The sequence below is a fragment of the Neofelis nebulosa genome, chromosome 7, assembly GCF_028018385.1.
Source record: "Neofelis nebulosa isolate mNeoNeb1 chromosome 7, mNeoNeb1.pri, whole genome shotgun sequence".
NCBI classification, from domain to species: Eukaryota; Metazoa; Chordata; class Mammalia; order Carnivora; family Felidae; genus Neofelis; species Neofelis nebulosa.
Window position 1 is genome coordinate 32,649,754 of NC_080788.1, and position 14,218 is coordinate 32,663,971.

The 14,218-nt window shown below is 53.4% G+C and overlaps 1 protein-coding gene across 5 annotated transcripts in view; it reads right to left on the minus strand.

Annotated features, from left to right (window-relative positions):
* Positions 1–10,327: 10,327 nt before the first annotated feature.
* The window catches only part of PML (PML nuclear body scaffold), a 39,995-nt gene continuing 36,104 nt past the window's right edge, over positions 10,328–14,218 (minus strand). The window contains exons 8-9 of one of the 5 annotated variants that reach the window (XM_058737083.1): positions 13,955–14,105; positions 10,328–12,896 (exon numbers count right to left, since the gene is read on the minus strand). In XM_058737083.1, the coding sequence (XP_058593066.1) occupies positions 12,121–12,896; positions 13,955–14,105 (927 nt within the window). In that variant the 3' untranslated portion in view covers positions 10,328–12,120. Of the gene's footprint in view, positions 12,897–13,954; positions 14,106–14,218 lie in introns of those variants that run through there. The other 4 variants (XM_058737085.1, XM_058737090.1, XM_058737089.1 and 1 more) reach the window with 4 other exon arrangements.

Sequence of the window (14,218 nt, forward strand, 5' to 3'; positions counted from 1 at the left end):
TAGCCATCATTATTGCCTTCCAGAGTTGGGTACAAGAATGAAGAGATGTCTGCTACACACGCCCCTACGTGCTTGTGTCCTTCCTGCCTCCCCCACAGGGAGAAGCAGCCCCCAAATGTCTCTTTACTCCCGCCCCCCCCCCCACATACCATGGCATAGGTAGCGATCAGAATTACTACTACCATTTGTAAAGATGTCTAGTCTCATCTCAGATACTTAAAACTCAGATTCTGATGCCTGTAGCTGTCACCAGTGTGCCTGTTTGGAAAGAGAGACCAGCAGCTGCAGCCCTGGTGGAAGGTTTTTAATTAAAACCACAATCTGTTTAAGTATTTATTGGGCTCTGTGACTTTAATTATTTTCTAGGGAAAAAAAAAAAATCTACATTTGCATATGGGAAGACTGTTGATTTCAGAGGAAAGTAGCAACCTGTGGCAGTTTGCTGGAGGCAACTGGGAGGAATTCCCTGAATGGTTCAGATGCAGCTCGACATTATTAATAATCTGGGATCCGGTCCACGACCTTCCTCCTAGTGCTTTCATGAAATTAGCCTAACGTGCTGGCGAGGCCCTTCCAGTGGCATCTCCTGTAATTAGCTGGGCCTGTGCTTGTCTCTGTAAAGATGGGGATCTCCTGCCTGGAGGAGGCAGCATGCTTAGCTATTCTACCAGCCCAGGCAGGACTGGTTCTCCCCAGTGTGGGGGGTCTTGGGCCTCTGCAATAGGGTGAAGCAGGGAAAGGGAGGACTTCCATCTGCGGATAATAAATGTCTCATCTCAAAGTGTTTTAAAAACTGTATGTGTATCATCTCACAAGGAGGGAGGGCTGGCTTTAGGGCTGGTTGATTCGGTGGCCCAGACTCAGTCCCTCTCCTCTGTCAGCCTTAACAGGGCTTCTGCTTGAGACTTGTGTTCCTTGGTGCCCTTGGAGGGCTTCCGCAGCAGCTGGGGTAACATGCTTAGTGGTAACAGACTAGTGGAATAGAAAAACTGGGTTCTCCTTCTAGAAGCCACAGCCTCTCCTTAGGCCTTATGGACAGCTGTTGGCTCAGGCCTTCCCAACTGATAAAATGATCACTGGTAAAGGGAATTGAATCGATTGGCTCAGAGTAATCATCTAGCCCGGAAATAGATGTTGAGGAGTCAACCCCAAGATTATCCACAGGCGAGCAGTCCCCTTTAAGTAAAAGTGCTGGGGAGTTGCGTGGTCAGAGTAATCTACTATTGTGTCAAAAGGAATTGAGCTGAAATGGACCATACTTGTAATAAACCATATGAGACATTAAACCATATTCGACACCTTATCTGGAGGTTAGACCAGTCTATGTCTACCATCCGTGACCACAATCAGGGCCCAGTGTGTGACCCGGATGAGGGAGGTCTCTTGGGTGGGAATACATACAAACTAGAGAATTCTGTGCTTTCACAGAATTCTTGAAAGGATAAAAATTTGTTCTTGGAAATGCCTGTGCTGGGATCCAAAGCTATTTTCGGAGCAGTAGAAGCTTGAGTCTTCAGTTGGATATTTATGAGCAGGAGATGTTTATGAACTCAAAGATGTTCCCACATGACTTCACATGACTGAACATGTCACCCGGTCCCATGGCGGAGAAGAGTGGCACTTTACTGTCGCGGTGGAAAACAGGAGGACGAATTGTACCCTGGCCTTGGGAAGAATGTGGAAGCGGTGCAAAGCTTCCAGCTTCACAAACTCGATTGTGTAACCTTAAGCAACTCCTGTCCTCTCTTCTTCAGGTCTCTGTGCTTGCAAAGGTAGGAGAGTGGGCTGGACGTACTCGGGGGCCCTTCAACTGCTGCTGCCCTCTGAGACGCTGGCTCTTGGGTGCTGTGGCTTTAGAAGAAGCCAGTTTGCAGGTTGAGTTGGAGCATCTAGGGGGCCTCTGCCGGGGCTTCCTTTGGAAAGTCTGGGGACCAATGCTTGCCCTCTTCCTCATGACCCTGGGTGGTTTGTTTTCCCTCCCACCACACTCAGCTGACTCATCAACATGGTCATCAGCACACTTGGGCCCAGGGGCAAACCCTTTCTCCCAAACTGTTGTGCATTGCTCTGAGGGCAGGGGGAGTCCTCTCACTATGAAACATATCTTTTTTTGTTAAAATTTTTTTTTAACGTTTATTTATTTTTGAGACAGAGAGAGACAGAGCATGAACGGGGGAGGGGCAGAGAGAGAGGGAGACACAGAATCGGAAGCAGGCTCCAGGCTCTGAGCCATCAGCCTAGAGCCCGATGCGGGGCTCGAACTCACGGACGGTGAGATCGTGACCTGAGCTGAAGTCGGAGGCTTAACTGACTGAGCCACCCAGGCGCCCCACTACGAAACGTACCTTGAAGGCCCTGCACATAGTCAGATTCAGGGGATGTGTGTGTGCGCGCGCGTGTGTGTGCAACATCATTAGAGATGAAATCTGATCACTGAATATTTCGGGAGCCTGGCACATAGGCCCAGGAAGAAATGGCCAAGGCTGCCAGGGGCTCCCTGACTGGTGGGGTCATGTGGAAGGAAGACACAACTCCTCTTGCGGTTCTGGCTACTTCTCTCTGCTCTGCAGCCCCGAGTTCTCCATTGCCTGGTGCCATCAGTGGAGAGAGGTCACGGTGAGCACGTATTCTGAGACCCACCTGAGCTGCGCATTGGAGACCCCAAGGGGCAGGGCTGGGGTGGGGGTTGGGGCTCCTCCTCCTTTATCCTCCAGGCTGAAAACTCCTGGGGGGGTCGCCCAGAGCCTTCTCATCTACCGTCCCCATCAAAGCCAGAACAGCGCACGATAGTGCACATGGCAGCATGGAATAAACGGAATTTGCTGCTATCTTCGGTCTCACTGTCAACAGGCTCTTCGTTTGTTTTTGGAGATGGCTTCCGAAAGCAGAGCTGAGACCAAGATTCACGCACAGGCCGTGGATTGTGGAAATTTCTTCACAGAAACTGGCAGGGGAGAAGGGAAGCAGGAGAGGAAGGGGAGGAAGCCAAGCCAGGGTGTGATTTCAGGAAGTCGCAGCCTCAGCCTGATCCCAAGGAGCTCTAGGCAGAAGTCACACATCAGAGTTTCTACTGATTTAGGCAGGGAAGCTCGGTCTTCCGTCTCTGGTCTCCATAGATGCACAGCAGTCAGACATTGACTAGGGGCTGCCCCTAGGGGGGGCTGTCCCCAGGCACTTAGCTCTCTCTCTCTCTCTCTCTCTCTCTCTCTCTCTCTCTCTCTCTCTCTCTCTCTCTCAATCTCGCCTGTGGGAAGTCAGCTCCAGTAGCCCAAGGGCAGGCCTAATGTGAGCTCTCAGAAGACACAGAAGCCAAGGGATGGGCACACAGAAATGGATCTGCTATAGCATTCATTCTACAAATAGGAATGAAGTCTCCTCGATGTTGCCAGGTGCTGTGCTTGGCATCGGTGCAGCTGTGAACCAGGCAGACGCCGTCTCCGCCCTCCACCACCCAGCATGTTCAGGACTCCTTAGGTGTGTGAACTTTAGGGCTTCTGGCATCCCAGGACAGGCTCCGTCTGCTCCAGCAGGTCACCTGGGGCCAACGCTAGAAGGTCTGTGATCCCGCACCTGTCTTAGAGGAAGGATAGACAGGGAGCTGTCCAGAGTCACGGATCATTAGAGCTTGGGGCCTGTAGGTCCCCTATCCCAGCCCCTTCATTTTATTGGAGGGAACACAGGCCAAGAAGGAGGTCACAGCAGGTGGGACTGGGAAATGCTCCCAGCATGCGACTTCTCTGAGATGCCCTCCCAGGGCAGTCTGGTCAAGGGCAGGCCGAGCTTGGTGGCCAGTGCTGACCTTGCTGGTTCGCAGGAGGCCCTTGGGACTCTCAGGCAGATGTGGCCTATCTGATGGCTGTTTCTGGGTGGGAAACGTGCCCGCACTCAGGTCTCCTGTATTGGCCCCCTGTACCCCCCTCCAGTGCTCGTGGGCCCCAGTAGCAGAACCCTACCCATGTCTGGAAGAGACGGAGGCTGTGCCCTGCCAGGCAGCTGGCTGGGGCAGAGATTTGGAGGAAGGAGAGCCCACCCTTCGGTGGGTCTTGGCGTGTCCATTTCTGCACCCAGGTAAGGCCAGTTCTAACGGTCATGCCTTGGGAACAGCCAGGCACAATTCAGTGTAAGGGGGTGCAGAGCGGGAGACCAGGGAGTAGGGGGCTGACCCTGCTTTTCCACTGACTTTCTGGGGGACTTTGGGAAAGTCTCCCTCCCTTCTCCATTTCAGTTTCTCTCTCCATCTGCCTGTCTCAGCTGAGACAGGAGCTTAGATCTGTCACATTCTTGCTCTCAGCCTGTCCCTGCCAAATCTAAAAGGGAGAAGCATGCTCAGTGGCCTCCCAGGAGAGACAGCCCCCTCCTGTAGTGCTCCACAGTGTCCTCTTTGAAGTGCCCCCAAATAGGTTTTCCCTGCGAAGCCAGGGACCGCCTCAGCCTCATCTCCCTGAGCCCTTATCTCCAACCCCAGCTGGAAACTTGATGTATTTATTTGCTTCTCCCAGGACCTCTTCTGTCCAACCCACATCTCTGCTGGTGCTGCAATGTGACCTTCCTGCAGATGGCTGTGTCTGGTAGCCAGGTGCAGGCCGAGGAAGGAAGGGACAGCAGTAAATCCCTCCATCTTTCCATCTGCAGGGTGACCCCACCGTTGGGGTAGAGGAGACAGTTGTGGAGGCTTGGAGAGGTGGAGACCGAATTCTTGGGAGAAGTAGTGGGGACAGGGTCTCTCAGATCTTAAATGGACTAGAAATCATCCGGAGAGGGAGAGGGAGAGGGAGAGAAGGGAGGGAAAAAAGGAGAGGAGGGGGAGGGGCCTGAAAGGGGAAGGGAGGAGGGGAGGGGGAAGGCCGAGAGAGGGGAGAGGAGGAGGAGGGGAGGAGGAGGGGAAGGCAGTGAAGGGAAGAAGCCCACAGGGCTTTGTGGGGCCAGCAACAGTGCCTTCTCTAGGGCGTTGGAGATACAGAGTTATTTTTTGCTGAGCATTGCCCATTCACAGTTTAGTCTTTATGTACATCATCTCATTTAATCCTTATCATTTTCGAAGTCTGTATTATCACCCCCAATTTGCATATGAGGCCACAGAGGCTAAGTAGCTTGCCCAAGGTCACACAGCAGAGCTAGGATTATGAGTCAGGTTCCTCCAAAGACTGTGTCCTAACCACTACCCTGCACCCTTCCTCACTCCCAAGCAGACTCACTGGCTGCTCCATCATGGGCCCAGCCTCACCCATCCTCTGCCTCCTCCTTGGTTGGTCTAATTGGCTGTGGAATCGGTCCATCCTGGTGTCAGCCAGGGCTTGGTGGCTCTAGAACTCCAAAAGAGGGTCTGCCGGGGTAAATTCTATACCCAGGCCCTCTGCGCTCAGTCTGGTCAACAGTTTCAGGCGATCAGACAGGTGGACTGGGTTTCACAATATCTCCTCTCACACTTGTTTGGCTGGCTAGCTTTGTGGAAATTTTCTGTGGTTAGCTAGCTAGCTTTTGTAATCTGCTTGGCTATCAAGTTTGGGATATTTATATTTATAAACTGACTTTAGCATCGTCCAGGCAGCTGGCCTTTAAAGAATTCCTCAGGGCTGAGTTTAAGGAAGTTCCTTGAGCCAAGAATGAAGGAATTTTCCCTTCACTTGTCAGCAAATGCATTTTGTAAGGGTGGGCAGAGACCTTTTAAACTTTCTGTTTTGTTTTTTTGAGAAGGGGAGTCAGTTGAAATTCTAGACCCTTCTCTCAATAGATCACCATAGGCATCTGCTTAATTCAAACCCAAAGGGTCTGGAGCTGACACCTGGATTCAAACATAAAAATAAATGATGGTGCTGCCCCCATTTTCCCCTAGCCCAAGACTCAGCCACTAGGCCCAGTCGGGACCGAGGTTAACCCAAGGAAGCCTGTCCAGACAGACCTTTGCTCAAGTTTGTTTCCATCTCCCTGCAGCCCTTTCCCACCTCATTCCCACCTGTGAACTGAGCCACAAGGAGGGGTTAATACCACGCCCCTCCCCAAGCCTTCTTACCTGCATTGTAACCGGGGCTGGCGCCTTACCCTAAATCATGCATTCTCGACAGGAGAAATATCAACCCGCAGAGGACGAAAATTGGCTCAAGAGGGGCACATTAACCACTTTAGATATTTCAGTGGTTTCTGACCTCCAAAGGACCACAGTACATAAACAGATATACCATACCTGTGCGTAAGGAAGAAGTAAAATTGTTGCTATTTGCAGATGATGTGATTTCTTAATGTAGAGAATCCTGAGGAAACTACAGGGTATCTATGGTATTAAAATTCCATTGCGGGGGGGAGTCATGACTGGGAAAAAATATGTTTAAAGAAGCTCTGTATGGGAGAAATAAAAAAAAAGAGAGAGAGAAAGGTTTGAGAAGCACTGGCCTTAAAGAAAAAATTAGGATAAATTCAAGCACTGGGAGCAGGACGTTGGGATATTAGCCTTCTGAAGCTTGAATTTTTCATCTTGTGAGACCAACAGACCAGGAGGGTACAGGAAGGAGAGGGTGGAGAGCTGCTCACCACCCCCAGCGGCAGGGCAGTGCACCCGGCAGGCAGCCTCATGGGCACGGGTCACAGATGGTGCCAGTCTAGACACAGGTGCCCTCTTGGGCAAACCCCAACTCTGCCACATACCAATTTAATGACTTTGAGCCTGGTGCATGACCTTCCTGCCCCCCCCCCCCCCCGCCCTGTGTTCATCTGTAGAAAGACCGGTGATGGTGTCATGGCAGAGGGCCACTGGGAAGGCTCCATGAAGTTACCTGTGCTAAGTGAGAAGATAGTGTTTAGCACGTAGTTACCTTCCAGTTGTGTCAACTGGGGGCAGTATTGATCTGCTCGTGCTGGAGGCTCTCAGTCCTGGATTGGACCATCACTGTGCCTCCCCTATCCCTGGGGTTCGGTGAGCTCAGGTGGAACCCCTGTGGGGTGCTTCTAGAAGAGGATGCTGGGGAGGGATGCAGACCACATTTAGGGTGCCGTATGAAGGGGTTCTCAGAAGCTCCTGCCCATCTGTCCACGGTCTCATGGACTCTTCAGCTGCTAAAGTGACAAATCCCTGTAGCCTCAAGAGTGACTCTAATTTCTTTGCTATTCTTAACTCCATTGCTAACCTTCATCACCAAATGTGCCCCTAAATTTGATATTAGCCCCAAATCCTAACCTTAGGCCTCACCCGACTTCTAACTCCACCCCATCCCTACCCCAGTTCAAACCTGGGCCCTAACCTTAGCTCTAACCCTCATCCATAACCTTCACCCTGATTCCACCAGTATTTCCCGAAATTAAGTTCCTCCCTTCCACACAAGTTTTGCTACATCTGTGTTCCTTCTGAGATTGTAGTTACCTAATATATGTTCTTAAATTAGACCTTTAAATAATCCCAGTTTATCGTTATTCTGAGCATCTATATTCCAGAAATCACGGTTTTGATATGCTGGTCATATTTTTTTCTAATAGCTGTTAACAGAAGCACAACATGGTTGACGGTTTTTTGTTTTTTTTTTTAACGTTTATTTATTTTTGAGACAGAGAGAGACAGAGCATGAATGGGGGAGGGGCAGAGGGAGAGGGAGACACAGAACCGGAAGCAGGCTCCAGGCTCCGGGCCATCAGCCCAGAGCCCGACGCGGGGCCCGAACTCACTGACCGCGAGATCGTGACCTGAGCTGAAGTCGGACGCTCAACCGACTGAGCCACCCAGGCGCCCCTGGTTGACGTTTTTGAAAGCTTTTTCCACGCACCATCCACCTAAAGCTACCTCCCATACCACCGGAAGTGCAGGGGAGGGGGCGCTCAGGGAAAGACTGAGCTGCTCGGAGCCCAAGCCCCACGCACCTTCACTCCCCACCCACGTGGAACCCAGCCTGACTGCGAGGCCCGGCGGGGCTGCAGCGCCCCCTGCCGGCCGAATCTGGGAGCAGCTCTAGCTCGGCTCCCTTCCCTCTGGGCGGGGTTCACGACGTGCTACTTTCTCTGACTTGCCGTTTGGTGTCATTAACTGTCGAGTTCCCCTGCGAGGAGTGAAGAAAGGTGAGAGAAGACCCCTCTACTCTAGACTCAGGGGCTGGGGACACCTAGGGTGTGGGGTGCAGACAAGCCTGAAAGTCAGAGGATGCAGGAACCTTGCAGGGGCTGGGCCTGTGGGGAGGTGTAGGGTGAAGGGTAAACTCTGAGATAGGGAGAATTGTCAGGGTTGGGACTAGGGGTCAGAGTGAGTGTGGGGGAGGAATAAGGATGAAGTGTGGCAGCCGGGACTGGAGGAGGAGGGAAGGGGGAGGGCGACAACAGGGCCAGGCACCAGCCGGGTGTTGTGCAGGCAGAAGGAAGAGCAGGCTTGGAGTTAAAGCGGATTTCTGAGGGGCTCCTGGGTGGCTCAGTCGGTTGAGCAACTTACTCTTGGTTTCGGCTCAGGTCATGATCTCACGGTTTGTGAGTGCGAGCCCCTTGTGGGGCTTTGTGCTGATAGTGTGGAGCCTGCCTGGGATTCTCTGTCTCCCTCTCTTTCTGTCTCTTCCTCGTGTGTGTGTGCGATCTCTCTCTCTCTCAAAAATAAACTTAAATATATATATATTATATTATATAATTAAATATATACATAATATATAATATATTATATATACATTATACATATATATTATATAATTACATATATAATATATAATACATATATATTATATAATATATAATACATGTATATATAATATATAATACATATATAATGCATATATATAATATATGTATGCGTGTGTATATATATATTATATATATATAATACATATATATTATATATATAATATATATAATATATATGTATTATATATATATATAATATATATACATATATATACACACATACAAGCAGATTTCTGAGTGATGATGTTCCTGGGAGTGTGAGCCCTTGGATCTCAGAAGGAGGCCCTGGAGCAGACAGGACTGGCCATGGCTGAGCTGGTTTCTCTGCTTCAGGTGTGTGTGGTTGAAATCCCCCATTTGGCTGTGTTGGGGACACAGAGCCACCCACTTGTCAGCCACTGCAAGGTGGACTCCCCTGACTACCTTGGACCCTAGGACCCCCCCACAATTGTCTGCTCTGTCCCAGATCTTGTTCTGTATTGCCTGAAGCCAAGCCCATGTATATTTTTTTGCTAAGATCTAATATCTGTTCATTTTTATAACTCACGAAGCAGTAAAGCTGACATCTTGGTTGTCTGTAAAATAAGATCGTATATTTGTGCGGTTCTTCACATATTACATTGTTTTTGAGGTTTATTTCTTCTTGAGGTGGGGAGCGGCAGAGAGAGAGGGAGATGCAGAATCCGAAGCAGGCTCCAGGCTCTGAGCTGTCAGCACAGAGCCCGACGTGGGGCGTGAGCCCATGAACTGTGAGATTATGACCTGAGCCGAAGTCGGACGCTCAACCCACTGAGCCACCCAGGTGTCCCTGTGTGGTTCTTCACATATTAAAAAGCTATTTGCACATTCTCTCATTGGTTCATGCAAGCGCCTGTGAGGTAAAAATGATCTGTATTGTCCCATTGGATAGAGTTGGAGCCCAAGCCTCAGTGAGTTTGACATACCAGACCAGTCAGAGGTTATGGAGTGAGAATTGAAAACTCAGTGCCCTGACTTCCAGCCCAGCAAGTTCATGGTTAGTTGACATGGATGAATCTGAGATAGCATTCAAAGATGAAGCACAGGGGACACATGTGGACTTGCTCTTAGAAGCTAAAACTCCAGGGCTGGAATCTGGTCATCTGGGCCAGGTAGGTGGGGTTACGGGTGATGGCCTGTGCCATGGGAACCCCTGCAGGTACTAATGTGGATTCCATTTGGGACACCCCAGACAAGACAGCCCAGACAGCGACACATTAATTACACATTGCTAACATCCTGGGCTCCCCCCCTTCTTGTTAAGGGTTTTACCACCTGTGACTCTGGGGACACAAACAGGGGCGTGAGATTACCCGGCAGGGGGCAGAGGTGACGTTCTTATAGATGCTGGTCTCTGGCTCCTGACTCCCTCTAGAGGGTAATTCTTGAAACTGGTGCCTCTTTTCCTCCATGTGCCTCTCCTTTTGGGAGAGGATCCCTGACGGGCCCACCCTGGGTCTTCTCTTTTGGAATAGGGGCGGGGGAGGGGCTCACAGATGTGAGCAACAAGGAGCTCTGGGCTCTGCTAAGCCCTGACAGGACTTCGCAAAGTGCAACTCCCCCATGTTCGGGAACCTCCCTCCCAACCCCCGCTCCCCACCCCGCTTTAACGCAGACAAGAAGCTGCTCAGTGGCTCCCGGGTGGGCTGAGCAGTTTGGTGCCTGAGACTTTGAGCATTCACATCTTTATTAAAGGCTGCATAAATGGAGAGAGGGCAGAAGAGCCCTTTGTTATAAAACCTGTGGTCAACTACATCTGCAGATGGCAAGCACGGGAGGGCTGTAAACCAGCGGGCACTGCCTCGTTCGGGGGGAGGCTGAGGGAAGAAAATACGAATGGTGGCCCAAGGGCTGCCTTGCATTTGCCAGGATGGTCAGCACAGCCAGGCTGGGGCCCGGCCTCCTCTTCCCCTCACCCATCAGCCTGTTCCCACAGCTTTTGAGCCGGCACTCGCTTTACACTCGAATGCTATTTTAAACACGTCAAAGCTCACGGTTAGAGTTGACACTCCCACTGTGGTAGCTGGTTCCCATGTAATCCCTTCGTGGATCTATCTCCAGGGCACCCAGCGGACGGGGGCTGAGGTGTGGGCACACAGACTTCACTCCTGTGAAAGCTCAGGCAATAGGGGCAGGAGGCCCTGGTCTGTGGCCCAGCGGCGGGAGCCAAGGGAGGGGGAAGGGAGAGGAGATGGGGAGGGACAGTGGTTCTGCTAGTCAGAGGGAAGGCCCTGACCTTGCTGAGTTCTGCTGCTGCCCTCTGGTGTGACCACAGATTGAGGACCTTAGCTTAGGTTAGGGCTGAGAGCCAGGGTTTAGGTTGAAAACCATCTTGTCCACTGGCTTGGTGGCTGCCGTCCATGCCTAAAGTCCCAGAATGGACTAACTGGAATGGGAGCTCTGAGCCCATCTGGGCCAATTGGCCCATTTTACAGTGGAGACACCAGGGGTCATTTCCTAGGTCACAGTCAACGTGCCCAGTCGGGGCCAGGACTTTCTCTGCTGCTCTTTCGGGAAGCAGTCTATCAGAGCACCGGTTCTTAGCGGGCATCAGAACCAGTTGGAGAACGTGCTAAAACAGCTTGCTGGGCCCGCCTAAGAGATGCTGATCCCAGAGGTCTGGTGTAGCGACTCTCAGGGGATGCCAACGCTGAGGGCTCCTGGTGTGTGTGGCGGGCAGCCCTAGGCTAGAGGACATTCCTAATGGGGCTGAGGGGGGCGGTACAGAGAGAGCAAAAGCCACCCTGAGAGGGGCTGATGGCCTGAGGACCAAAGAGAAAAGCCTGACTAAAGGAGAGGCATCTGGGTGGCCAGAAGGAAAGAAGCAAGCTTGGAAGGGTCAGACTCTGGAAGGTGGGACAGGCATGGGGCAGCAGATTCTGTCTCTGCAAACACAAGGCCCCGTGGGGATGAAAATGCATTTTTATCCCCAAAGGAGAAGTGACCAGGGAGCCGGCCTTCAGACAGGCAGGTGGTGGGAAAACCCAAACTCATGATGGTGGTTTGGTTGAGAGGCACTTTGGGTGCCTGTGGGGTGTCGCCGGCAGGCAGTGTCCACGGGGGCTGTTGGCAGGTCGCCCAGGGCAGTGGCCGGGGTCAGGGAGGAACTGCAGGGACACTCGTGGAGGTGGCGAGTTGGGTGGCTGGGGGCCTTCTTCACGTAAAACCTCCCTGGTTTTGGCTCCTGGAGGAGAGGGGCCAGGTGTCTGGGGAACCAACCCACTGGTGCTCCCAAAGCCGGAATGGGGATTTGGTGGCCCCTGGGGGATTAGGACTTGGACTTAGAACCTTCTCTGTGGGGCTTTTCGAGAAGGGGAATTTGGTCCGAGAGAACTGATTCTGGACCAAATGACAACTGCGTACTGGGGCCCGGGGCCTGGAAATGCGGTCATGGGTGGGGCCTGCTCAGAGGCCTCATCCCTCTCGGCCCCCCTGAGATTCCAAGCCGGTCATTGCCTCCTCTCAGCTCTGCTGGGGCGCCTTTTCTGCCAAGCTGTGGCCAGCGATGCCTTCTGCCCGTGCCACGGCGGCCTCCTCCGACAGGCCTTTGAAGTAGCTGCTCAGAGCCTGCAGGTTGACAGCGCGCTGCATGGGGGGTGACGAGGTGGTCTGCAGGCTCAGGTAGCGGCTGTACTTCTTCAAGCCCCGCTCTGGGTCACGGCGGTGTGCGGTCAGCAGCTCGGTGAAGCTCACGTTGTGGAGGGCCAAGAGGCGGGCCTCGGCCCGGAGCAGGGCGGCCGCCTGCACCAGGGGCTGCAGGGACGCAAAGCACTGCAGGCTGCTGAAGGAGTAGACGTGCTGGGCCAGCTGGGGGCCCGGGGAGACCTCGAGGAGCCGGCACAGGTCTCGCATGGCCAGCACGGCGGCCAGGGCGCTGCGTTCGCTCATGTTTCTCGCCAGGTAGGTCTTGGCCAGACTCTTGAGTTTGAAGCTGCTGGCCCTGGGCACGCGCTCCCGGATAAGGGGCAGAGCGGCCAGGAAGCCCGAGATGACCTCCTGAAACTCCCACAGCCTGTTCATGTCCTCCAGGGCCCGGAAGAAGTTGGGGAGGCCGGGCCCCCACAGCTTGTAGCAGGCCAAGATGGGGCGGCGCATGGAGCCCAGGAAGCCAAGGAAGTGCTGCAGCCCTACCTCCAGGGAGACGGCCTTGGAGTAGATGCTGAAGAAGGCCTCGGGCTGGATGAGCACGCGGAACTCACTCTCCCGGTTCACGGCTGCCAGCTGGCTAATCTTCTGGGCTGGGCAGGAGAGAAGGGCAAGGTGAGGCCCCAGGGGCGGGGTGGGGGGCCCAGGGCGGGAGCAGTGGAAGCTCTAGGACCCCACCTCGGGGCCTGCTGGCAGGACCCAAGCGTCAGCCTCCAAATGCAGCTCTATGCTGGCTCCAAAGGGGACAGGGGTCAGAAGGGGAGGGCGGGCTGCTTTCCAAACACCCCCTACTCACCTGGTGGGAGTCCAGCTCCCCCCTGCCCCCCTGCCCCTGTCCCCAGCCCCAGAGTTTGCCAAACAGTTTAGATCCAGGTCCCTCCTGTCCGGCTTCTGTTAGCCTTACCCGCCTACACTCGGGACCCTTTGTTGTTTCCACCGCATCCTCTCCCCCCTGCCCCAGCCTCCAATCCCATTGTCACTGAGCCGAGATTCCCAGCCCAGGCAGACAGCACACCTGCCCAAACTACTCCACTCAGAACATGGCTCACAGCTGCCCTGTGAGGTCTGCAAAGGACTCCCCTGTCCTAGGGAAACCCACTACTTCTGTCTGGCTGGGCTGGCCCCATGCTGGGTCTGTGCCACAGGGCAGGCCAGAACCTTCTGGTTCGGGGAAGGGCATTGCGAGGCCAGGGTCAGCACCGTGGAGAGTTGAGGGGCTTCTGGGAGAAGGGGTCATCTTTCTCCGTGACCTGGGCTTTGTCGGCCTCCCTGTGGAATGAGCTCTGTACTCAGAACTGCAGCCACAGCTTCAGGCCTTGCTTGGATCGCTGGCCTCCTAGCAGTGACTTCCAACATCGTGTTCTGTTTACAAGTGTGTTGCCAAGGGTCTCTAGAGAAGCGCTGGTCAGGGGTGAGCTCATGGATGCACCTGCCTCATGCTTTCAGGCCCTGGAAGTCCTTATTCAGACAACCAAGTGTACACCTGGAGTCCCAGGGGAAGCTGGGACTCAGGGACTGCCTGCTCTCTGGCTGCAGTCATTGGCCAGAGCTCTGAGCTCTCCCGGGCCCAGAACATAGCTCTGCCTGCACCTACTTCGGGGGCTCAGAGACTAAGCTAGAAAGGGGTGGGGGTGGCCACTGGAGAACCCACTTTCACTGTCAATCTTGAGGTCAAAGAAAACCAGGGGCCTGTCTTCTGCTTGGGGGTCGGCGAGGCTCTCATCCAGGACCCTCAAAGAGCTGGGACCCTCCAGTTGGAGGTCACTGGACTCGCTGCTGCTGTCGTCCAGCTCCCGGGAGGACTGCAACACAGAGAAACCAACAGGTCAGGGGCCCGGAGGGCGAGAGGGGGGCGTGTTGGCAAGGTGAGCATGTGCCCACGGGCCGGTGTGCATGTGTGATGTGAACGTGGGAA